This window comes from Armigeres subalbatus, chromosome 1, assembly GCF_024139115.2.
Source record: "Armigeres subalbatus isolate Guangzhou_Male chromosome 1, GZ_Asu_2, whole genome shotgun sequence".
NCBI classification, from domain to species: domain Eukaryota; kingdom Metazoa; phylum Arthropoda; class Insecta; order Diptera; family Culicidae; genus Armigeres; species Armigeres subalbatus.
The window spans coordinates 187,939,863-187,966,570 of record NC_085139.1 but is presented as its reverse complement, the minus strand read 5'-3'; the positions used below and the strand labels follow the sequence as shown (position 1 = coordinate 187,966,570).

At 45.6% G+C, this 26,708-nt stretch overlaps 1 protein-coding gene across 1 annotated transcript in view; it reads right to left on the bottom strand.

Moving 5' to 3' along the window:
- LOC134209210 (proton channel OtopLc-like) overlaps positions 1-21,615 on the bottom strand; it is a 35,596-nt gene extending 13,981 nt beyond the window's left edge. The window contains exons 1-2 of the mRNA XM_062685204.1: positions 21,374-21,615; positions 6,902-8,331 (exon numbers count right to left, since the gene is read on the bottom strand). Coding sequence (XP_062541188.1) covers positions 6,902-8,331; positions 21,374-21,520 — 1,577 coding nt within the window. The 5' untranslated portion in view covers positions 21,521-21,615. The remainder of the gene's footprint in view (positions 1-6,901; positions 8,332-21,373) is intronic.
- Between the last annotated feature and the right edge of the window lie 5,093 nt (positions 21,616-26,708).

Below are 26,708 nucleotides of genomic sequence, written 5' to 3'. Positions count from 1 at the left end.
GAGCCTCTTGACAGGAGGCTTCCGAGCCTCTTGACAGGAGGCTTCCGAGCCTCTTGACAGGAGGCTTCCGAGCCTCTTGACAGGAGGCTTCCGAGCCTCTTGACAGGAGGCTTCCGAACCTCTTGACAGGAGGCTTCCGAGCCTCTTGACAGGAGGCTTCCGAGCCTCTTGACAGGAGGCTTCCGAGCCTCTTGACAGGAGGCTTCCGAGCCCCTTGACCGGAGGCTTCCGAGCCTCTTGACAGGAGGCTTCCGAGCCTCTTGACAGGAGGCTTCCACGCCTCTTGACAGGAGCCTTCCGAGCCTCTTGACAGGAGGCTTCCGAGCCTCTTGACAGGAGGCTTCCGAGCCTCTTGACAGGAGGCTTCCGAGCCTCTTGACAGGAGGCTTCCGAGCCTCTTGACAGGAGGCTTACGAGCCTCTTGACAGGAGGCTTCCGAGCCTCTTGACAGGAGGCTTCCGAGCCTCTTGACAGGAGGCTTCCGAGCCTCTTGACAGGAGGCTTCCGAGCCTCTTGACAGGAGGCTTCCGAGCCTCTTGACAGGAGGCTTCCGAGCCTCTTGACAGGAGGCTTCCGAGCCTCTTGACAGGAGGCTTCCGAGCCTCTTGACAGGAGGCTTCCGAGCCTCTTGACAGGAGGCTTCCGAGCCTCTTGACAGGAGGCTTCCGAGCCTCTTGACAGGAGGCTTCCGAGCCTCTTAACAGGAGGCTTCCGAGCCTCTTAACAGGAGGCTTCCGAGCCTCTTAACAGGAGGCTTCCGAGCCTCTTGACAGGAGGCTTCCGAGCCTCTTGACAGGAGGCTTCCGAGCCTCTTGACAGGAGGCTTCCGAGCCTCTTGACAGGAGGCTTCCGAGCCTCTTGACAGGAGGCTTCCAAGCCTCTTGACAGGAGGCTTCCGAGCTTCTTGACAGGAGGCTTCCGAGCCTCTTGACAGGAGGCTTCCGAGCCTCTTGACAGGAGGCTTCCGAGCCTCTTGACAGGAGGCTTCCGAGCCTCTTGACAGGAGGCTTCCGAGCCTCTTGACAGGAGGCTTCCGAGCCTCTCGACAGGAGGCTTCCGAGCCTCTTGACAGGAGGCTTCCGAGCCTCTTGACAGGAGGCTTCCGAGCCTCTTGACAGGAGGCTTCCGAGCCTCTTGACAGGAGGCTTCCCAGCCTCTTGACAGGAGGCTTCCGAGCCTCTTGACAGGAGGCTTCCGAGCCTCTTGACAGGAGGCTTCCGAGCCTCTTGACAGGAGGCTTCCGAGCCTCTTGACAGGAGGCTTCTGAGCCTCTTGACAGGAGGCTTCCGAGCCTCTTGACAGGAGGCTTCCGAGCCTCTTGACAGGAGGCTTCCGAGCCTCTTGACAGGAGGCTTCCGAGCCTCTTGACAGGAGGCTTCCGAGCCTCTTGACAAGAGGCTTCGGGCCTCTTGACAGGAGGCCTCCGAGCCTCTTGACAGGAGGCTTCCGAGCCTCTTGACAGGAGGCTTCCGAGCCTCTTGACAGGAGGCTTCCGAGCCTCTTGACAGGAGGCTTCCGAGCCTCTTGACAGGAGGCTTCAGAGCCTCTTGACAGGAGGCTTCAGAGCCTCTTGACAGGAGGCTTCCGAGCCTCTTGACAGGAGGCTTCCGAGCCTCTTGACAGCAGGCGTGCGGAGCACTCGAGAGGGGGCTTCTGAGCCTCTTGACAGGAGGCTTCCGAGCCTCTTGACAGGAGGCTTCCGAGCCTCTTGACAGGAGGCTTCCGAGCCTCTTGACAGGAGGCTTCCGAGCCTCTTGACAGGAGGCTTCCGAGCCTCTTGACAGGAGGCTTCCGCGCCTCTTGACCGGAGGCTTCTGAGCATATTGACAGGAGGCTTCCGCGCCTCTTGACAGGAGGCTCTGAGCCTCTTGACAGGAGGCTTCCCGAGCCTCTTGACAGGAGGCTTCCGAGCCTCTTGACAGGAGGCTTCCGAGCCTCTTGACAGGAGGCTTCCGAGCCTCTTGACAGGAGGCTTCCGAGCCTCTTGACAGGAGGCTTCCGGGCCTCTTGACAGGAGGCTTCCGGGCCTCTTGACAGGAGGCTTCCGAGCCTCTTGACAGGAGGCTTCCGAGCCTCTTGACAGGAGGCTTCCGAGCCTCTTGACAGGAGGCTTCCGAGCCTCTTGGCAGGAGGCTTCCGAGCCTCTTGACAGGAGGCTTCCGAGCCTCTTGACAGGAGGCTTCCGAGCCTCTTGACAGGAGGCTTCCGAGCCTCTTGACAGGAGGCTTCCGAGCCTCTTGACGGGAGGCTTCCGAGCCTCTTGACAGGAGGCTTCCGAGCCTCTTGACAGGAGGCTTCCGAGCCTCTTGACAGGAGGCTTCCGAGCCTCTTGACAGGAGGCTTCCGAGCCTCTTGACAGGAGGCTTCCGAGCCTCTTGACAGGAGGCTTCCGAGCCTCTTGACAGGAGGCTTCCGAGCCTCTTGACAGGAGGCTTCCGAGCCTCTTGACAGGAGGCTTCCGAGGCTCTTGACAGGAGGCTTCCGAGCCTCTTGACAGGAGGCTTCCGAGTCTCTTGACAGGAGGCTTCCGAGCCTCTTGACAGGAGGCTTCCGAGCCTCTTGACAGGAGGCTTCCGAGCCTCTTGACAGGAGGCTTCCGGACCTCTTGAAAGGAGGCCTCCGGGCCTCTTGAAAGGAAGCTTCCGGGCCTCTTGAAAGGAGGCTTCCGGGCCTCTTGAAAGAGGCCTGAGCCTCTTGAAAGGAGGCTTCCGAGGCCTCTTGAAGGGAGGCTTCCGGGCGTTTTGAAAGAAGGATTCCAGGCCTGCCTCTTGAAAGGAGGCTTCCAGGCCTCTTGAAAGGAGGTTTCCGAGCCTCTTGAAAGGAGGCTTCCATGCCTCTTGAAAGGAGGCTTCCAAGCCTCTTGAAAGGAGGCTTCCGAGCCTCTTGAAAGGAGGCTTCCGAGCCTCTTGAAAGGAGGCTTCCGAGCCTCTTGAAAGGAGGCTTCCGGGCCTCTTGAAAGGAGGCTTCCGAGCCTCTTGAAAGGAGGCTTCCGGGCCTCTTGAAGGAGGCTTCCGAGCCTCTTGAAAGGAGGCTTCCGAGCCTCTTGAAAGGAGGCTTCAGGGACCTCTGAAAGGAGGCTTCCGAGCCTCTTGAAAGGAGGCTTCAGGGACCTCTGAAAAGAGGCTTCCGAGCCTCTTGAAAGGAGGCTTCCAGGCCTCTTGAAGGAGGCTTCCGGGCCTCTTGAAAGGAGGCTTCCAGGCCTCTTGAAAGGAGGCTTCCGGGCCTCTTGAAAGGAGGCTTCTGAGCCTCTTGAAGGAGGCTTCTGAGCCTCTTGAAAGGAGGCTCTGAGCCTCTTGAAAGGAGGCTTCCAGGCCTCTTGAAAGGAGGCTTCTGAGCCTCTTGAAGGAGGCCTGAGCCTCTTGAAAGGAGGCCTGAGCCTCTTGAAAGGAGGCTTCTGAGCTCTTGAAAGGAGGCTTCTGAGCCTCTTGAAAGGAGGCTTCTGAGCCTCTTGAAGGAGGCTCTGAGCCTCTTGAAAGGAGGCTTCTGAGCCTCTTGAAAGGAGGCTGGGCCTCTTGAAAGGAGGCTTCCTGAGCCTCTTGAAGGAGGCTTCCAGGCCTCTTGAAAGGAGGCTTCTGAGCCTCTTGAAAGGAGGCTTCCGGGCCTCTTGAAAGGAGGCTTCTGAGCCTCTTGAAAGGAGGCTTCTGAGCCTCTTGAAAGGAGGCTCCGAGCCTCTTGAAAGGAGGCTTCCGAGCCTCTTGAAAGGAGGCTTCCGAGCCTCTTGAAAGTAGGCTTCCGAGCCTCTTGAAAGGAGGCTTCCGAGCCTCTTGATAGGAGACTACCGGGCCTCTTGATAGGAGGCTTCTGAGCCTCTTGAAAGGAGACATCCGGGCCTCTTGAAAGGAGGCTTCTGAGCCTCTTGAAAGGAGGCTTCCGAGCCTCTTGAAAGGAGGCTCTGAGCCTCTTGAAAGGAGGCTTCCGAGCCTCTTGAAATGAGGCTTCCGAGCCTCCTGAAAGGAGGCTCTTGTGCCTCTTGAAAGGAGGCTTCCGTGCCTATTGAAAAAAGGCTTCCGAGCCTCTTGAAAGGAGGCTTCCGAGCCTCTTGAAAGTGCCTCTTGAAGGAGGCTTCCGTGCCTCTTGAAAGTGCCTCTTGAAGGAGGCTTCAGTGCCTCTTGAAAGGAGGCTTCCGTGCCTCTTGAAAGGAGGCTTCCGTGCCTCTTGAAAGGAGGCCTGAGCCTCTTGAAAGGAGGCTTCTGAGCCTCTTGAAAGGAGGCTCTGGAGCCTCTTGAAGGAGGCCTGAGCCTCTTGAAAGGAGGCTTCCGAGCCTCTTGAAAGGAGGCTTCTGAGCCTCTTGAAAGGAGGCTTCCGGAGCCTCTTGAAAGGAGGCCTGAGCCTCTTGAAAGGAGGCTTCCGAGCCTCTTGAAAGGAGGCTTCCGAGCCTCTTGAAAGGAGGCTTGAGGCCTCTTGAAGGAGGCTTCTGAGCCTCTTGAAAGGAGGCTTCCAGGCCTCTTGAAAGGAGGCTTCTGGGCCTCTTGAAAGGAGGCTTCCAGGCCTCTTGAAAGGAGGCTGAGCCTCTTGAAAGGAGGCCTGAGCCTCTTGAAGGAGGCTTCCGAGCCTCTTGAAGGAGGCTTCTGAGCCTCTTGAAAGGAGGCTTCCAGGCCTCTTGAAGGAGGCTTTCGAGGCCTCTTGAAAGGAGGCTTCCAGACCTCTTGAAAGGAGGCTTCCAGACCTCTTGAAAGGAGGCTTCCAGGCCTCTTGAAAGGAGGCTTCAGACCTCTTGAAGGAGGCTTCTGAGCCTCTTGAAAGGAGGCTTCCAGGCCTCTTGAAAGGAGGCTTCCAGCCTCTTGAAAGGAGGCTTCCAGGCCTCTTGCAAGTAGGCTTTCAAGCCTGTTGAGATAAGGCTTCCTATCCTATTGAAAGGAGGCCTCCAAGCCTCTTGAGAGGAGGCTGCCGAACCTCTTGAAAGGAGGCTTCCGAGCCTCTTGAAAGGAGGCTTCCGAGCCTCTTGAAGGAGGCTTCCAGGCCTCTTGAAGGAGGCTTCCGAGCCTCTTGAAAGGAGGCTTTCAGGCCTCTTGAAAGGAGGCTTCCGAGCCTCTTGAAAGGAGGCTTCCAGAGCCTCTTGAAAGGAGGCTTCCAGAGCCTCTTGAAAGGAGGCTTCCAAAGCCTCTTGAAAGGAGGCTTCCAGAGCCTCTTGAAAGGAGGCTTCCAGAGCCTCTTGAAAGAAGCTTTTTTAAAAGAGACTGAGAAGTAGACTTCCGAGCCTTTTGAAAGGAGGCTTCCGAGCCTCTTGAAAAAAGCTTCCAAGCCTATTGAAAAAAGGTTCCGATCCTTTTTAAAGGACTCCTTCAAGCCTCCTGGAAGAAAGATTATGAGCTACGCCTCTTGCAACGAAGCTACTGAACTTTTTCGGAAAATTCTTCATGCCTCTAATATGGAGGCTCCCGAACCTTTAGATTCTAGATTTTAGTCATTCGACGTTTTGTCCTTTTGAACCCCACAGCTCTGTGCTGGTTGAGGTGAGAAGGATTCAATAGACTTTGATAAACTGATCGCCATGCATATTATGTACAATCACAGACAAACAGACATAACACATTGAACATTTACACATCAAATTCATCGTCCTACAAACACTAACGACATCTGTTGTTTCCACTAAGTTGAGCAAACCGCGAACCAGATGGCGGTAGTGAGCAAACATCAAACTCGAGCAAATCCGATGCGCGCGCCACGAGTGATCGATTGGCCAACTAATGATTATTTAAATTGGCCAGTAAATCAGTGAACGATGAAAATTTCACAAATGTTATGTCTGTTTGTCTGTGGTACAATTGTACAATACAGAGTTTAAGAATAAAAAATTAGACATTCATCAAAAGTTTATCAATAAGTTTTATTTCAAGTCCCAAAAATGTTTCGAAAAAATCGATTTTTTTTTTGATGTTTGAATAACATCAGATCTCACGAAAATTTGATTTTCGACTTTTCCTTTGGTCCCCCCTTGGAAAAAATTCATTGATAAAAATTTTAAAATTTGATGATTTTTAAGCACCCCTAAATCATGGCCGGTTGAGCTCGAATTTTGCAGAGTCATATTTTGGGGTAATGAAACTTGTGAGCAATGTAGGTTTTTTTTAATTTAAAAATGTGATTTTCATTGGCACCCTAATGTACAATACATAGTTTAAGAATAAAAAATTAGACATTTATCAAAAGTTTATCAATAAGTTTTTATTTGAATTGTAATACATTTGCTATTACGCATTTTTGTCTGAAGTATCTGAAGTACAGAATTCTTCATCAAAGAATTCTAAGGAATTTACGATAACCATTACAGATGTTTCTTATTTTCAGAAAATCCTCCCTCATTTATTTTGAGAAATTTCTTTTCCCGGAATTTTGAGCACACATTCTCCAAAAGTTCTAAGATTTTCCTTCACCGGGAAAATTCCACCTCCATACAGCCATTCTCGAAAATTACTTTGCAAGAGAGAATTCTTCCCCCAGCAGTTCAGTGGAATTCCTGCTTAAGGCATTTTAAGGAATTTCTCCTCCGAGAAAACTGGGGACATGTGCGAATTCCTTCTCCAAGTATTCTGGGAATTTTCTTCCGCAGACCTTCTAAGGAGTTCTTCTTCCAAGAGCTTTTGAGGAATTTCTTCTCCCAGAGCATGCTGTAAACAATTTCCTATTACTCATATACAACTAAATTCAGTCATATATGAGCTACTTCAACAAAAGCAGTCTGAATATTGTTGCTAGGAACAGTGTTGCGCATTCAGAGTTGCTTGATGTTTTGTATGTTCGGGGATCGAATTTCGCGTTTTTGTATATGTAGTATCTATAGTTTGGATTAGATTATGGTAGGAGACAAAATTTTATTTTGGTTGCTTTTTTTTCACGGCCCACAGTATGCGGTCCAATGTGAATCAGAATAAAAATAAAATATATTTTTTGTACTTACTCATCTCTGGCTGCTATGTGAAACAGAATCATAACGACAACGGTTGCCACAATCAGCAACAGTCCAGCAAATAATCCTCGGCTTGAAGCGTGACAATCGCCGTAGATAACCATTTTTCCTTTCACCTCCGAATCGTGATCGATGGAATTATCCTGCACATCCGAGCAAACACTATCCTGGTCCTCAGAGTGTACACTTCGTTGACTGCCATGACCATGTCCATGCCCATGGCCAGCGTGTCCTTTGACTGACAATTTCTTGGGACAGTGATTGATGTTCGAATAGATCATGTACAGCAAACCCACGATCAAAATGTTGAACTCAATCACAAACGGATACAGATACGGCGAAAACGTCACCAAAATATCGTTCAGGTCTTCCGGTCCTGGACAAATAAGAAAAGCCCGTTCTATAACGCTCACGGCATCATCATTTTCGTACAATTGCTTTATTCTGATTGCCAAGGCAGTTTCTCGAACAATTGTGTAAATCCAGAAGGCCAGAGCTGTTCCAATGGCGTGCATTAAGCCAAACCGTGCCAATCCTCGATAATGGTTGATCACCACGTTTGCGTACTTCCAAAAAAAGAAAACCAAAAATAAGCAATAACATAGGAACAGCACCTCCAACGCAATTGTGACATTCGATGCACAAGCGGCCCATTTTCCATCGGTGCTGTTCATCAAAATTCCTTGGTACGATAGTAAAAGTATCGAATGGATCAGCAATCCAAAGCAGAACCAAGTCGCTCCCAGCTTGAGGTAAATAAACTCTCCATGTCTTCCACTGACAAAGCAGTATCGATGAGGTACTGGTTGAAGTTTGGGTAGGTTCCAGTCGTGGGCTGTATTCTTCTGCGGAGCATCGAGGTTCAGTGCCAAAGGACCGTGGTTAAACTGCGTCGACGTCCTGGCCATCATTTCATCGTAGGCTTGCTGCCTTCGTTCCAGCTCTTCGATAGCCTTTTGGGTCCTATGCACGTGTATTCGTATATTGACATATAAAAATACGAAGTAGATAATTCCAACTGAAACCATATACAACCCGAACACCTCAGCAAGAGGATAGCGCTTATTGTTTTCTACGGCATCTGTCACAAAAGCAATTATGCCAAATACGATCAGAAATAATGTGTAACTGATTGCCGTTACTACGGCCATATATCGGAGGGTGAACTTCTTTTTCTCCTCAGGCGTGGACGGTGGTGGGACCAAGTGCTCGTTGGCCGAGGATGATCCATGGGATCGATGGGAGTGCCCCCCCATCGAGGGCTGATAGGAAACCGCTCGCTGCATCACTGGAGCTTTACCATTGGAAACTACTGAGATGGGTCGTTTTCGGTACGATATTGTTGGTGTGTGAGTTGGATCGAAGGTATCATTAGCGCTGGGAATACCCAATTCCGCTCGAGGTGCGACAGCTGAACTATGCTGTACGGAAAGAAAGAAAAAAGCGAAAAATAATGATAAATCAGTCTAAGCTGTCTTAAGATAAATATTGATAGCGCCGTATTGTGACATAGGTCTGTATACTTAATTAAACCTGAGCGCTCATGAAAAAAAATCAGGAGAATTGTGTACATTATACGACCACAAGGTAGACGTTGGACAATTTAAGGTGGTTATTAAAACATAAAGCACATGCACTTGATTCTGGTTCAGATATTGTTTTCTTAGGAATTTTCTTATTGATTAATATCGAAATATGAGATAAAATTCACGGGCAGCAGGGACTATGTCCAAGGGCTTGACGATCCCTCCCCAGGCCATCTGCGAGTTGTGGGGCTTGCCTAGGATGTGGTGGGGTTTGACAGTGGGCCCTGTTAAATTCCTTTAAAAAGCTGCATGTATCCGCAAGTAGGCCCTACCAAAGCAACCGTGTGCCGCTCAAAGCGCACAAGCCCAAGTCCTGGTGTTACATGGGACGCTAAACAGCCCTGACACGACGGCCCTCCGAAGAGACATGAGGTTTGCGCAGGCCCAATAAGCCGCCTGGAAAACCAATAATTACAAACAATATAAGAAATAATGCGACTCGATATTATCGGCAAAGACCTAGGCGACGAATAAAGGATCACGATTGGGAGCTTGGAACATGGAACTGCAAGTCGCTAGGTTTCGCAGGTTGCGACAGGATGATCTACGATGAATTGAGATTTGCTGGACAGGACAGCCCGAATAGCACAAGTCAGACAAAAGTAGCTGCAGCAACTTGATTGTGTCTAAATCTGGTCACATATGAGTTACAGTAACTTATGTGGAACATGTGTGCTGCTAGGGAGAAAGTGTGGAAAAGCGGGCATCGAGCGGTTACCTTCAACCAAAGCTGTGGCCCCACCAACGAGCTGTGAACCGGCTTCATAGTGCTGGGTAAGATGCGCCAACGCGTGATTGGGTGGCAGCCAATCAACGCAAGGATGTGTAAGCTGAGGATAAAAGGCCGTTTCTTCAACTATAGCATCATCAACGAGACCCGACGACGAGAAAGAAGCGTTCTACGCACAGCTGGAGCAGACATACGATGGATGCCCACTGCGGGACGTCAAAATCGTCATAGGTGACATGAACGCACAGGTAGGAAGGGAGGAAATGTATAGACCGATCATCGGACCGGATAGTAGGCACACCGTATCGAATGACAACGGACAACGATGCATAAACTTCGCAGCCTCCCGCGGAATGGTAGTCCGAAGCACCTTCTTTCCCCGCAAAAATATCCACAAGGCCACAAGGAGATCACCTAACCAAGAAACGTAAAACCAAATCGACCACGTTCTAATCGACGGTAAATTCTTCTCCGACATCATGAACGTTCGGGGGGTCCCGTAGCGTAGTTGGCTACACATTCGCCTTACAAGCGAATGGTCTGGGTTCGATCTACAGTCCCTCCACCAAACCCTCGTCAGTCGCCGGATCCGCAGCCCATACGCTGGCGTTATGGGGTTCTCGCCTTACCGTCACGGCTGCCTAATGACGACTGACAACTTGTTCTTCTCGGAGGCATTCCTCCAACGTTACCCGGATTAATGGCAACCGAACAATGCAACGATCATTGGATAGACGACATGGACAAACGGACACAATGGACTCACAATGAGATGGACAAGCAACGACAACAATAATGATAATGAAAAATCTAAAAATAGATTCTGTGTGAATTCTTGCAGCAGAATGCTACAGTAGATCTCGGCACAGTAGCGGTTAAGTAACACAGAGTGCCTACCAAATAAAGAAAAAAAAATCACGAACGTCCGCACTTACCGCAGTGCGAATACTGAATCCAACTACTACCTCATTGCAGTATGCCTGTGCTCAAAACTCTCGACGATGTACAACACGCGTCGAAGTCGGACGTCGCGGCTTAATATAGGGCGGCTAAAAGACGGTAGACTATCCCAAGAATACGCGAAGCAGCTGGAAGTGGCACTCCCAACGAAAGAGCAGCTAGGCGCAACGTCTCTTGAAGATGGCTGGAGAGATATTCGATCCGCCATTGGTAGCACCGCAACCGCTGCACTTGGCACGGTGCCCCCGGATCAGGGATACGACTGATATAACGGCGAATGTGAGCAGTTAGTAGAAGAGAAGAATGCAGCATGGGCGAGATTGCTGCAACACCGCACGAGGGCGAACGAGGCACGATATAAACAGGCGCGGAACAGACAAAACTCGACTTTCCGGATGAAAAAGCGTCAGCAGAAAGATCGAGACCGTGAAGAGACGGAGCAACTGTACCGCGCTAATAACACACGAAAGTTCTATGAGAAGTTGAACCGTTCACGTAAGGGCCACGTGCCCAGCCTGATATGTGTAAGGACATAAACGGGAACCTTCTTACAAACGAGCGTGAGGTGATCCAAAGGTGGTGGCAACACTACGAAGAGCACCTGAATGGCGATGTGGCAGACGATGATGGCGGTATGGCGCGCAGGACATAATTCTACCGGCTCCGGATCTCCAGGAAATCCAGGAGGAGATTGGCCGGCTGAAGAACAACAAAGCCTCTGGGGTTGACCAACTACCAGGAGAGCTATTTAAACACGGTGGGTAGGCACTGGCTAGAGCGCTGCACTGGGTCATTACCAAGATTTGGGAGGAGGAAGTTTTGCCGCAGGAGTGGATGGAAGGTGTCGTGTGTCCCATCTACAGAAAGGGCGATAAGCTGGATTGTAGCAACTACCGCGCAATCACATTGCTGAACGCCTACAAGGTACTCTCCCAAATTTTATGCCGTCGACTAGCACCAATTGCAAGGGAGTTCGTGGGGCAGTACCAGGCGGGTTTTATGGGCGAACGCTCCACCACGGACCAGGTGTTCGCCATTCGTCAAGTACTGCAGAAATGCCGCGAATCATCTATTCATTGACTTCAAAGCCGCATATGATACAATCGATCGGGACCAGCTATGTCAGCTAATGCACGAACACGGGTTCCGGATAAACTGACACGGTTGATCAAAGCGACGATGGATCGGGTGATGTGCGTAGTTCGAGTTACAGGGGCATTCTCGAGTCCGTTCGAAACCCGCAGAGGGTTACGGGAAGGAGATGGTCTTTCGTGCCTGCTATTCAACATCGCTTTGGAGGGGGTAATACGAAGAGCAGGGATTAACACGAGTGGTACAATTTTCATTAAGTCCGTCCAGCTATTTGGCTTCGCCGACGACATAGATACTATGGCACGTAACTTTGAGAAGATGGAGGAAGCCTACATCAGACTGAAGAGGGAAGCCAAGCGGATCGGACTAGTCATCAACACGTCGAAGACGAAGTACATGATAGGAAGAGGTTCAAGAGAAGACAATGTGAGCCACCCATCGCGAGTTGGCATCGGTGGTGACGAAATCGAGGGCTCACTGGTGACTGCCGAAAATGATACCAGCAGAGAAATTCGGATACGCATAGTGGCTGGAAATCGTACATACTGTGGACTCCGCAAGACGCTCTGATCGAATAGATTTAGCCGCCGTACCAAACTGGCAATCTACAAAACGCTCATTAGACTGGTAGTCCTCTACGGACACGAGACCTGGACGATGCTCGTGGAGGACCAACGCGCACTCGGAGTTTTCGAAAGGAAAGTGCTGCGTACCATCTATAGTGGGGTGCAGATGGCGGACGGTACTTGGAAGAGGCGAATGAACCACGAGTTGTGTGTGGCATTGGACAGGCCTATTATCATGAACAGGCCTAGCATGCATGTGTCAAATGACAGATCCTGTCAGTCATCGTGAGTATACACATTCGCGGGCAGTCGATCCCACCTTCCTCGCGAGTGCAGCAGTGCAAACATGATGGGTGGCAAATATGCGCGATGTTGAATTGCACATTTGGCGATCCTGCCAGGAGTGCATAAACATATTTCGCATAAAGTCACCCATCATGTTTATAGAAGCGTGTGAAAAAAAAAACATTTTCGGACGCAGCCGAAAAAGTAAAGGCAGCGGAGCTTTTTGCATTGGTAAGAAGAGTGACGATTATGTTTTAGTTTTTTGTAAACTCTCTTAATTACTATGTCAAACCGAGTTATTTTTGCGGATAGGCGAACGCAAAAGATATGCTTGTTTGCCAGTCTCTTTCAATTTGTTAAGAGAAGTAGTTTCTTAGATACGATCTCGCCGATTTGATTTGATTGTTAATGGATTAATCAAGTGTGTGATTGGCGATAAACTTAAATACACCAATAAGAACTTCTGAGTTTTATTTTCAAAACAAGTTCATTTTGAATTTAAATGTTATAATGTTTAAAGGTTTTTTTCATTACAATAGTTTGAATTATCAAGAACACGTATTCGTACAGTTCATTGAATGTGCAATGGATTGGAAAGTGTTACAGAAAGTTTCTAATTTGTTGATGGCTAGTGTTGGCTACTTGGTTGGCAAAGTTTCGAAAGATCGGGGTACTCTTTGAATGTTTTTCAACTATCCTTTGGGAAAATTTAAGGTGCAATTTGTGATGGGACTTGCGAAGAGAAAATGTAATGTCATCTGCATTCAGCCAAACGCTACCACGAACTATCAGATGTATCTAGCAGCTTGAATACAATATTCTGATTTACCTTTGACTATCGAAGATTTCACCCTTTTGAAGAGTATTCGAATATAACCGTGATGCCTGATATTTTATAGTTATGAATGTGTTTTACTTTGATATGAAAACCATTGTGAAACATAAAAACACTTTCGCGAATTGGAAACACTTATAGCGCTATGAAAAGTCGGTCAACTGTAATAAGAAGAAGAATAAAAGACAAAACTATGAAAAGGAAGAATCGTTTTCGCATGCGTTGTCTAGGGGAGCGACAGAGTTCAATAAAGAGAGCTTGATTGGTATAGCTGAAGATGAATCACAGTGCTGCGCGGTGAATATTCGCATTCCGCAAGAAGAATGGTGTTATTGTGGATCAGAATGACCACAATTCTGCGTGGTGGGACGCCCGCATTCAAATGTTTCTTCCTCTGCGTTGGTGGGACGCCCGCAAGAAGAATGGTGTTATTTTGGATCGGAGTGATCACAATTCTGCGTGGTGGGACGCCCGCATTCAAGTGTTTCTTCCTCTGCGTTGGTGGGACGCCCACAAGAAGAATGGTGTTATTGTGAATCAGAATGATCACAATTCTGCGTGGTGGGACGCCCGCATTCAAGTGTTTCTTCCTCTGCGTTGGTGGGACGCCCGCAAGAAGAATGGTGTTATTGTTGATCAGAATGATCACAATTCTGCGTGGTGGGACGCCCGCATTCAAGTGTTTCTTCCTCTGCGTTGGTGGGACGCCCGCAAGAAGAACGATGTTATTGTGGATCGGAATGATCACAATTCTGCGTGGTGGGACGCCCGCATTCAAGTGTTTCTTCCTCTGCGTTGGTGGGACGCCCGCAAGAAGAACGGTGTTATTGTTGATCGGAGTGATCACAGTTCAGTCAAGCAAGAGTCTCTTGCTTAGCGATGGTCGATGACCTACAAGTAGTTTGCTGTTGTGGATCCGAAATGTCACAGGTACACAAGAGGATTGATTTAACTGGTATTAGATATTCGGCCATGATTTGGAGCTGTTCATCGACCTTTTTTTTAGTTACGGTATCTGGTTTTTGTTGCTGGTTGTTTCACAAATGTGAATGCACAGTGCATTGGACGTGTGTTCGAAAAAAGCAGAAATAGTGGTAGTGATTTGTAGTACACGTGAAATGTCACTTCACGAGTTGTGAGTACAATTGCGAGTCGAGACGCCCACTGCATGAAAGTTCCTTGAGAGTGGTTTCCCATATTTATGTGAGCCACCATTTAAGTGTGTTCTTCGATTATGAAATGAGATGCACGCAATACAATGGAGTGCCGTGAATGATTGTTTGCTGCAAGATGCTTTTGTATCATGATGAGAGCGTAACCGGATGATACATAATATGTCGTAGGTGCTATTTTTTTCATACAGAAGAAAAGGGTTAATGCTTTTTTTTGGAGAAGAGGGGAGATGAGTGGCATTGGACAGGCCTATTATCATAAACAGGCCTAGCATGCATGTGTCAAATGACAGATCCTGTCAGTCATCGTGAGTATACACATTCGCGGGCAGTCGATCCCACCTTCCTCGCGAGTGCAGCAGTGCAAACATGATGGGTGACAAATATGCGCGATGTTGAATTGCACAAGTTGCATCAGCTGTTGGGAGAACCATCCATCGTTCACGTCGCGAAAATCGGACGACTGCGGTGGGCCAGGCACGTAGCCAGAATGTCGGACAATAACCCGGTGAAAATGGTTCTCGACAAAGATCCGACGGGCACAAGAAGGCGAGGTGCGCAGCGGGCAAGGTGAATCGATCAGGTGGAAGATGACTTGCGAACCCTCCGTAGACTGCGTGGTTGGCGAAGTGTAGCCATGGACCGAGCCGAATGGATAAGACTCTTATATACCGCACAGGCCACTTCGGCCTTAGTCTGAATAAATTAAATGAGATAAAGCCTAACAAATTGAATCCCGAAAGAGTTATTCAAGTTATGCAAAGGTCGACAACACGAATTCACTGACGTATACGCACTGAAACCGTTTTATTGCACGCTGGATCGTAGCGTATATTGTATACTGCTCCAGTTTGGACTGCGTACCATGTCTCACACATACTTTCCGTCGAACGCGTCCAGAAAAAGTTTGTTAGATTTGCTCTGCGGCTGCTTCCTTGGAATGACCGAAATAATCTCCCTACATATTCTGAACGGTGCCAATTGATAAGTTTAGAATCATTACCGTCAGGTGGATAAAATTGCAACGCTTATTTATCTTCGACGTCATCGAAGGAACCATCAACTGTTCTGAGATCCTTGGGTAGATACCGTTCAATGTTTCGAAGACGGTTCTGCAACCCCAACTTACTGGCCGTCTCGTATACCCATACGCGCGAGAAGCAGCTTTCTTGTAAACAACAAAGTAAGCCCTGCCCCTGCGTCAGCCGTTATGGGTTAATATAATAATTTCACGGTTAATGATAAACAAAGGGGCGGGACAAATGGGCTTACTCCATTGCATACAAGAAAGCTGCTCTATTTTCCTGTACAGTGACATTCCAGTTCGAGCCAGCAGCACGTACGCACGTTTTTTTTTTGCTCGCGCATTTTTTCCAAGTGTTTTTCTCGTTGGCGTAATTTTCTCCAGGACCCGTCACGGGTGACTCGGTGGCCGATTCGGTCCCCTAAGTGCCTAAGCGCACTGCCCCTGCCCCTTACCCCTCCAAGCAGCTTTTACAAAGCAACGTGTTCTCGCACTCAAGTGCACGTTCCGATTTTGCAGTTAGGGAGTCAAGGTGATGCCTGCCAATCCAGATCACCACAAATCTATCGTGGAGTTCCTACAGGTCCACAAGAATGAGTTTGACACTCATGACCTCCCCGGCACGAAGCCCCTCAAGGGTTTGCTGCGAGGGCTCCACGATATGAAGGAGGAAGAGCTTATCACCGAGCTAGAAAGCAGTGGACTCAACCCTATCGCCGTGCACAAAATCGCTCGCCACGACAAGACCAGCATGGCTCCATTTCCTTCAAGGACCTGAAGCTGATCGGAGTAATAATCCGTCGTCGGCTGGGTGCTATACCGCAGTGCACGAAATATTTCAACTTCTGGCATGGCACCGGAAATTTCCACATGGCCGCGCGCTGCAACAAGTGTGGCGAACTGCACCCGACGTATGAGTGCGATACAAGATGGAGGTGGCCAATCCAAAGTACGCCAACTGTGGCGAAAAACATCGGGCCACTACGAAGGACTGTCCCAAGCGCGCCGAGTTCGTGGAGATCCGGAAGAGGGCTACCACCGAAAATCAGCCTATGCGTCGAGCAGCTCCACCTCCGGCGCTGAGTGAGAGGAACTTTCCGGCCATTACGCCTCCTCGTCAACCGGTCCCGGTCCCGGTACTTCCGCCGCTACAGCCAAACAAACGGATTGTTGCTGCCACTGCATCGGTTCCATCCGCGACACCCGATACCCAAGTACCATCGGCTCCCAACCAGTGTCCCCTACTTCCTTCCCCTGGATTCCGTCGTTAGGACAACGAGCCCCTTCTGGCTGAAGGTGACCCACCGTTCTACTCATCAGAGCAGCTAGTTGAAATTTTCACACAACTGTCATCGCGACTACGCGGGTGCAACACTCTTCGACCAGATCTTCACCCTGGGCAAGTTCGTCATCGAAAATGGTTCTTAGGGTGGGTCTGGTCAATTGGATCGCTTGCTTACTTGAAAGCAAAACTATTGATCTGGTTGGTTTCCTCGACGAGAGGGAGATCGACGTGGCGTTCATCACGGGAACACATCTGAAGCGTATATATTCCGGAGAGTGTGATGTGGTGAGACTTGATTGGCCAAACTCCAGGAGAGGAAGTGTAGGCATAGCACTGAGAAGCAACATCAATTGTCGTCTGCTACGTCTCCAGCTCAAGTTCATCGAGACCGTTTTCACCCTCATCGTGGCATACTGCTCATCGGAAGCCAAGGAGATCGATGGGAAATCGGCCGTCCTCCGCAGAGACATCGTCAAACTACATCGTCGGCGATCTGAATGCAAGACATCAAGCCAGGGGATACTAAAGAAACAATCGGAACGGCATGATCTGGAGTAGCGATCTAGAAGAAGGCCATTACACCATCCTGATCCCGGACTCACCCACACGTTTGAGCAGATCCGGGGTACATTCGACGCTCGATCTGTTCATCACGAACATGGATAACCAAATATCGCAGCCGGTCGTCTATCAGGAACTGAGCTCCGATCACTATTCGGTGGTGGCCGAAATCGGCTCTTCGATCAGCCGACACCAACTCTCCAGAAGGAACTATCATCGATTGAACTGGCAACGGTTCCTGCAGTGCGTCGACAACACCATCGATTACCAGGTGCGTCCAAAGACGCCGGAAAGTAACGACCGCCAGCTGTGCACCATCGAAGAGGCAATCTCAGTGGCCAGAGAGCAGCATGTCCCGACGGCCCGGCAGGTAAGCAACTCCCTAAACATCGATACACTCACCAAAGATTTGATTCGATTGCGGAATGTCACTCGCAGGCAGTTTCAGCGTACTGGACTGCCTGAGCTTAAGGCACGCTGCAATCGAATCACAAGAATTATCCAGGCCAGAATGGCGGACCTGAAAAATAACGATTTCTCGAAAAAGATCCGCACTCTCCCAAATTATGCTAAGCCGTTCTGGAAAATGACCAAAATACTGAAATCCAAACCTCGGCCCATTCCACATTTGATCCCACTGGACAATAATGGCTCCTGCAGAGAAGGTCGCTGAAATAGGTCGTCACTTCGTCAGCTCACACAATCCTGGACAGAACATCGTCAGTCCACACGAAGCATTGACGGTTGCTTGCTAAACAACATCCATTTGATTCCCAACGACTTCTCGGAGGAGTTGGAGATCTCAGCCGGCGAATTGACGGCCTATATCAAATCATCGAAGAAGACGATGGTCCCAGGCTTCGACAGCATCCTGAATCTCGAGCTCAAACACATGAGAGCTCCGTTTTTTGAGCACCTCTCGCTGATCTCTAATCAGTGTCTCCGGCTCAGCTACTTCTCATCGTCCTAGAAGTCAGCGCAAGTCATCCTCATCCGGAAGCCTGGGAAGGATCCCCCCAAAAAGTTATCGTTCCATCAGCCTAGTAGTAGTAGTAGTAGTAGTAGTAGTAGTAGTAGTAGTAGTAGTAGCACCAATTTTGCTGGAAATTGGACCAGATATAACTTGAATTTTACCACACCTAAGTTTCGACCGTATTGATTCATAGGGTAAAAAATTATCGCGGTAATACCAAAACGATTTTTTGGAAAAAAAAATGATTTTTTAATATTTTGAAAACTACAACTCTTAGTGTACAAGTATATTCCGCAAACTTTTTTGTATTGCCAAAATACGCGTTTTTACCGAATAAGTCATTAGTTTAGAACCTATAGAATTCAAGATATTTAAAAAATAAATTTTTGCCAAAAAATTCTTTCTTGTATTACCGCAATAATTTTTTACCCTGTGAATAAATATGGTCGAAACTCAGATATGGTGAAATTCAAGTTATATCTGAGCTCTGGTCAAATTTTCAGCAAAATTGGTTCACACGCAATCGAGATCTAGATCTCAAAAGTTGACCATTTTGTATGAAAAACGGCTAGTGGGCTTTTTATTATGCCGGTCACTGTATGTGGTAATATCGTTGCTTATTAACAGGGTGGCCAATGAATATTGGATTTCGATTTCCCGGGAATCTCCATCTGAAATAACTCAGAAAATTTCGCCAAGAATTCCTCATTTTCCATTCCTCCAGGGATTTCAACGGAAAATCCTCTGGATATTCCAGCAATTACTTCGGAAGTTCCTCAAATAAAAGCCAAAAAAATCTAGGAAGAATGTCTAGGATGTATTTATTTATCACCAGACTAAGGCCGGAGTGGCCTGTGTTGCACATAAAAGTCGTCTCCATTCAGCTCGGTCCATGGCTGCACGTCGTCCATGGTCCATGGCAGCCACGCAGTCTGCGGAGGGTCCGCAAATCGTTCTCCACCTAATCGATCCACCTTGCTCGCTGTGCACCACGCCTACTTGTTCACGTCGGATCGTTGTCGAGAACCATTTTCTCCGAATTATTGTCCGAAATTCTGGCTACGTGCCCGGCCCACCGCAGTCTTCCGATTTTTGCGGTGTGAACGATGGATGGTGCTCCCAACAGCTGATGCAACTCGTGGTTCATTCGCCTCTTCCACGTACCGTCCGCCATCTGCACTCCACCATAGATGGTACGCAACACTTTCCTTTTGAAAACTCCCAGTGCGCGTTGGTCCTCCACGAGCATCGTCCAGGTCTCGTGTCCGTACCAGGTCTCGTGTCCGAGAACTACCGTTTTGTTGATAGTCAGTTTGGTACGGCGGCGAACTCTATTCGATCGGAGCGTTTTGCGGAGTCCAAAGTACGTACGATTTCCAGCCACTATGCGTCTCCGAATTTCTCTGCAGGTATCGTTATCGGCGGTCACCAGTGAGCCCAAGTACACGAATTCTTCAACCACCTCGATTTCGTCACCACCGATAGAAACTCGTGGTGGGTAGCTTATATTGTCCTCTCTTGAGCCTATTCCTATCATGTAATTCGTCTTTGACGTGTTGATGACTAGTCCAATCCGCTTAGCTTCGCTTTTCAGTCTGATTAGGCTTCCTCCATCCTCTCAAAGTTACGTGCCATGATACCAATGTCGTCGGCGAAACCAAATAACTGGACGGACTTCGTGAAAATCGTACCACTCGTGTCAATCCTTACCCTTCGTATTACTCCCTCCAAAGCGATGTTGAATAGCAGACACAAACAACCATCACCATGTCTAGGATTACTCCTTAGAAATTCCTCCAGTACATTCATACAAAATTCCAAAATATCCGAAACGTCAGCAGAAATTCTTTAGGAAATTTAGTTGGAAGATTTTTTCCGGATTTGTTGCGATGGAAATCCTAAAACAGACGAGACAAGCCAGCCTCGGGCTGAAATTCTCGATAATAAAGACAAAAAAAAAGTCCTAAAAGAATTTTCAAAGAAATTTCTGAAGGTTTCTCGAGGAAAACATAACCAAATTGAAAAAAAAAACTGAATATGAATATATCTGAATGTCCTTTTAAGATATTTGAAAGTGCTACACTAAGGGGCAAGCCAGAGTAAACGCGACAGTGCAATTTGACAGCCTGTTGATAATGATTGTTATTCTTTTACGGAGTCGCGTTGCGTCGCATCGCTCGTCGCGTTTACTCTGGCTTGCCCCTAATGTATACAAATAGTGCATTTACCTATATATTTTAAATTTTCCCGGGGATCATTCAGATTCCCGCATATTTCCCGATATTCCCGGTGATTTTCAATTCCCAACTTTTTCCCGGTTCTCCCAGATTTCTCTGAATTAAACAAAATGAGAAGTAAAAATCCCTTAATGCAAATATCATCATAAACCTAAAAATATTCAATAGAACTTTTGAGAGGCACACTGAGTACATGTATTGAACAAATATGAACAATTTGAATGATATTTTGCAAAGGGTGTATACTTTTAGTCGATGTGATGACTTGCGGCTACTTTTCCATATGAAACATTTTGACTTGGTATTTTTTCCACTTTTCCAGAACAAACTTCCCGCATCGAATAGCATAACGCAAAAGACTCGTGAAAATAAAGTAAATTCGATTATAACTCAAAACCGCCCAAAAGTCAGATGTGCTCGACTTGCGGTTAGCGGCAGATGTAGTTGTAAGAATGAATTACAAAAACTGTATAACGAATTTGAAAAAAAAATCTAAAATATCCGTCTCCGTAACGTTGAACTACCAAATAAACGCAAGATTAAATTTAGACGAAGCAAAAAAAACAATGATGAACTATTTTTATCTTTTTGATAGGTAGCCTATTTCATTTGATTTCACTAGGCCGTACAAAAACGGGTTGGCGCAGAATATTTCAATCAAGACCATAATTTCATAACCAATCAACCAAACGGGCAAAAGACCTCTCTCAGAAGGGCAAAAGGAAGCTCTTTGAAAGCAATCCCCCCAGTGGAAGTAATGTTCCCTAGCTCGATTCAGTTGCATTTCCGCTCCGATTTTATGGCGGCAGATGACAACCTTTGCCCATGTACAAACACGTATGTGTATGTTCCATGGTTATCGGAGGCATGGTACAATGCAAAGTAACTATTCAAGCGTTAAAATCCAGCTCATCGCACCGGAACTTCAATCACTAATTTGGCCTCATCGCCCATTTGATGGAACAGAACCCCGAACAGGTGTTCCGTGTCTCGTTGGTCTCTTTGATTCGGTGTCATTTAAGTTGCAAATCAGTACCAATAAAAAAAACCATCGCTGATGAGGGAAACATATTCCTCGTCTTGTGCTCCTCGCAATTAGAACGACCGGTCCGACTAAAACGTACCATAAATTATAATCGATCCATAAATCCACCTACCGTCGGCTTCTCATTCTCAAGGTCCAGTACTGGGTAAAGGATGACACGCTTAGGTGTAGAATCGTCCGCAGGTTCTACCACGACGGTTGGAATACTGGGCGTACTTTGTGCCGTCCCCGCAGCTTCTGGGTCGCCTGGAGAAGGCATTTTTCAGCACTTTTTCGAACGGCTCTGCCAGATTGGCAGATGGGGAAAAAACGAAAATCCAGCGCGATACAGAAAAGGATAAATTGCGACGCACTCGCGGCGGTATCCGAGCAAAGACTGCACGTTCGAGACTGAGGAATTAGAAGTGCATAATCCACCGATGCGATAAGTATCCGAATTCGGAGGCGCTACCGTTTAATGAAACGGAGAAAATTTATTGTCTTTCCACTGCGAAATCAAAGATAAAGTGCCATTCGGGTTTGGAGACTTACATATATCTACACAGATATTGGATACAATTGATAAGGTTTCGTGATGTTGATTTCTAGCGGGCAGATATCATTGCCGTCGTCACGTTTAACGAAGTGCGTTGATAGGTTCTGACGAATAGACTGTTTTTGTTGTTTTAGCTTAGAAAATGTTGTTTACAATCGGCCGACATGATGAGTCTATGGTGCAATTGAGTGGAGGAAGCGGAAAAGGCTTGATCCTCTTTTCTCATTTCCGATGTACAGTCATTTGCAAAATTGAGTACAGACCTTTGATTGGATGAATACACGTATTAAAAATTTCAAAGGCATCCATTTTTTTACGGTTCTTTTAATTCATTACAACAGTATTTTTTATTCTGTTATCAGTACGGGTACAGAAAGTTTGAAAATGTTCTCCATTTATTTGAAAAATTTCTCAAAAAGGGACCTATGAGTTGTTGCTAAATTGAGTGCTCACCAAAAGTTTGTCTATTAAATGCCTTCTTATAAACATGATCAATGTAGTTTTATTGTTCTTGTATCATTAAAGGCTTTGAATAATAAATATCCGCTATCCTTGACATTGATTGTTTTGATATTATAACAAGTATGTATTAATTGAGTTTCGGTCAAAATGTCGAATAAGTGAAAGGTACGAATAAAACCCGATTCCAAGTGAATGCATCCTTCAAGCTTATAAATGTACATGATTTGATGATCGGACGCTGATGTAAAATGGCTGGAGAATAAACGCTGCCCGGAGCTCGTGAACGGTGGCTCAAAAATGCGTGCCTACCATGGGCATACAGTGATGCTTGATTGGACAAAGAGCTTAGAAACCTCGCAGTTAAATATTGTGGAACTGCTTAATATGAGCGGCAATGTCCAAGTTGTGAGATGCAGAGTTCGACAAACTTTCGGGAAAATCTGAATAACCTCGTTTATTTTATATTATTTCTTTCCATAATTTATTTTAGATTGCATAGACATTTTACACACCATGAAGCCAAAAACCACATCATCTTTTAAAACATCTATAAATATACACATTAATACTACACATTTTATGAGCTTACAATCCACGCCAAATCATTTCGTTATCGAATAAGTGATTGAGTTATTTGTGTCGCATTTTAATTATTAATGCGTAAAATCTTTTTATCTGGATGTCAATAGATTGGAACGTTTCATTTCAGGACTTCTTGGAATTCTCCCTTCTATCGAATAAAACACAAGTGAAATATTGTATTGTTTCTTTTTAGTCATGAAACCAGTGGCGTAACTACAGGAGGGCTAGGGGGGGGGGGGTCTATAGCCCCACCTAGAATCAAGTTAACCACCCCTAGAATTCCTGCGATTTTGCATGAGTATGGCACATATCTAGCGCTCTGATCATATCTGAGTGTTACTGCAATTAATGAATTCTTATCATCTCTCTCTCTCTACAGTGAGTTGAATATATTTTATCATGTTTTTTACTTCGAAAACTTGATATATCTTGGGTTAGGAATGCTAAACACGAAGGATATTACGCTCCCTTTATTCTCAGCCACACATGTTATTGCTCAAGGTGAATTGCGTACGAATCTTTTTTTTTCTAAAAAAAAATATTCTAAAGTAAATTACACTTTCGGAGGCACATAACGCCAAAACACAACTCGTTTTCAGTACGCACAAAAATGTTTTATAGATGTGCTTATCATAAGAAAAATCAAGTAAAATAATAAACTGCCTGTAATATTTAGACAACATGAAAAAGACAATTGTTTAACTTGAGCAGGAGACACAGGATTCTTAGGTATCCGAAGAATTTCTAACAAATCTTGACTTTTATTTATCAGCAAATCACCAACTCTTTAAGATTTTTATGGTTACATTGCACTGCATTGCATTGCGAGAATTTTTTTAAGTGTGCCTATGCATTATGGTCCAGGATACAAATTTACGCGGAAAGATGAATTTTACGCCAAAACTATATTTTTTTAGAAAAAAACTGTTGTTCTACAAAATTGTTCGAAATAGTAAGGTCATCATTATGGTGCAACAAAAAATAGGGTGGCCCATCATATAAAAAAATTAGAAAATATTTTATTAACTTTTTGGAGTATTGACATTTTTTTTTCTTCTTTTTTTTTACTAATTTTATTTGCTAATTATCTAATACATGCATTCATCTCTTAGACTAGGTGTTCCGTGTTTTCTTAACACTCATCCTTATTTGCTATGTTATAGTTTTAGTTATTATTAATACATTTCAATTGCCTCTGGCAGTTAGAATTTTTCCTCTGGTTGAATTGAACCATGTAGGAAATACAATGTTTTCAACTTAAACTAATCTTAACCTATTTTATACTAAGGGTACAAGGAGTTAATCGTTGCAATAGAAGATTGCAACGATTTTTGTCTAAAATTGGAAATTATTTTGTTGGACATTTGTTGCAATGTCTCAATATTAGAAATTCTATGAAGTTCATTGGTACTATACCACGGAGGCAACTTCAGAATCATTTTCAAAATTTTATTTTGAATCCTCTGGAGTGCCTTCTTTCTGGTATTGCAGCAACTAGTCCATATTGGCACAGCATACAACATGGCAGGTCTAAAAATTTGTTTGTAAATCAAAAGTTTGTTCTTAAGACAAAATTTTGATTTTCTGTTTATAAGTGGATATAGACACTTAATATATTTGTTACATTTGGCTTGAAGGCCTTCAATGTGATTTTTAAAAGTTAATTTTTGATCTAGCAGAAGTCCTAAATATTTAGCTTCGCTAGACCAATTAATTGGAACCCCATTCATAGTGACAATATGTTTGCTAGAAGGTTTCAAATAAGAAGCTCTCGGCTTATGTGGGAAAATTATAGGCTGAGTTTTGGAAGCATTCGGGGAAATTTTCCATTTTTGCAAGTAAGTGGAGAAAATATCCAAACTTTTTTGCAATCTACTACAAATGACACGAAGGCTACGCCCTTTGGCTGAGAGACCTGTGTCATCTGCAAACAAAGATTTTTGACACCCTGGTGGTAAATCAGGTAAGTCAGAAGTAAAAATGTTATACAATATGGGCTCCAGTATGCTGCCTTGGGGGACACCAGCCCTTACAGGTAATCTATCAGATTTAGAATTCTGATAGTTTACCTGCAGTGAGCGATCTGATAAATAATTTTGGATCAGTTTAATAATGTACAGAGGAAAATTAAAATCCATCAATTTTACAATCAAACCTTCATGCCAAACACTGTCAAATGCTTTCTCTATATCAAGAAGAGCAACTCCAGTCGAATATCCTTCAGATTTGTTGAGCCGAATTAAGTTCGTAACTCTTAATAACTGATGAGTGGTTGAATGCCCATGGCGAAAACCAAATTGCTCATCAGCAAAAATAGAATTGTCATTAATATGAACCATCATTCTATTTAAAATAATCTTTTCAAACAGTTTGCTTATTGAAGAATGCAAACTGATTGGGCGATAACTAGAAGCCTTAGCTGGATTTTGTCTGGCTTTAAAATTGGAACAATTTTGGCGTTTTTCCATTTATCTGGGAAGTATGCCAATTGAAAACATTTGTTAAATAAATTAACCGAAAAGGATAAAGAGCTCTCAGGAAGTTTTTTTATAAGTATGTAGAAAATACCATCATCACCCAGGGCTTTCATATTTTGAAATTTTCTAGTAATAGATCTTACTTCATCCAAATTACTTCCCAACGAAGGGTCAAAAACATTCTTTTGATTGAGAATGTCTTCAAAGCTCCGTGTAACCTGATCCTCAATTGGACTAGTGAGACCTAGACTAAAATTATGGGCACTCTCGAACTGCTGAGCAAGTTTTTGAGCCTTTTCGCCATTTGTTAATAAAATTTTATTTCCCTCTTTAAGCGCTGGAATTGGCTTTTGAGGTTTTTTAAGAATTTTCGTTAATTTCCAAAAGGGTGTCGAACTGGGATCCAACTTCGAGACATTATTCTCAAAGTTGGTATTTCTCAGAATAGCGAAACGTTTTTTAATTTCATTTTGCAAATATCGCCAAATAACTTTCAACGCGGGATCGCGAGTTCTTTGGTATTGCCTTCGCCTCACATTTTTAAGACGGATCAGTAGCTGAAGATCGTCGTCAATAATAATAGAGTTGAATTTAACAAGTCGATAACAAACACTGAAGAAGTTTCCAAGTAGGAAACGAAATGCGTATCTGCTTGTTGATACATAAAAAAGTTAATAGTGGAAGTAAATGGAAGAATAATAGTAGCATTTCCTCGTTGAATTTAATTTCACATTTAGCAATTGCAATGCCTCTGGCTTCGACAATTAAATTTGTCAAAGATACGAGAGCATTATCAATATCACTTTTGGTATCGAGAGGAATATCAACATCAAAATTCCTATCGATAAACGTTTTATATAAATCCCAATCAGCCCTATGATAATTGAAAGTAGAGCTGATTGGATTATAAATGGCTTCTTGTGAGATTTCAAACGTCACAGGAAGGTGATCAGAGTCAAAGTCAGCATGCGTTACCAATTGGCCACACAGCTGACTTGAATCCATTAAAACTAAATCAATTGTAGAAGGATTTCGACTGGAAGAAAAACAAGTAGGGCCATTGAATAGTATAATATCCCGCAGAACAATCTTCAAATAAAATGTTGCCGTTGGAATTGCTTTGAGCATTATTCCATGAACGGTGTTTGGCATTGAAGTCACCAATTACGAAGAATTTTGATTTGTTGCGAGTCAGAATTTGAAGATCAGCTTTCAACAAATTCTTTTGCTGCCCATTGCATTGAAAAGGCAAATAGGCTGCAATGAAGGAAAATTGACCAAAATTTGTTTCAACAGAAACTCCCAAGGTTTCAAAAACTTTGGTTTCAAACGAAGAAAATAATTTATGTTTGATACGTCTATTAATGACAATGGCGACCCCACCACAGGCG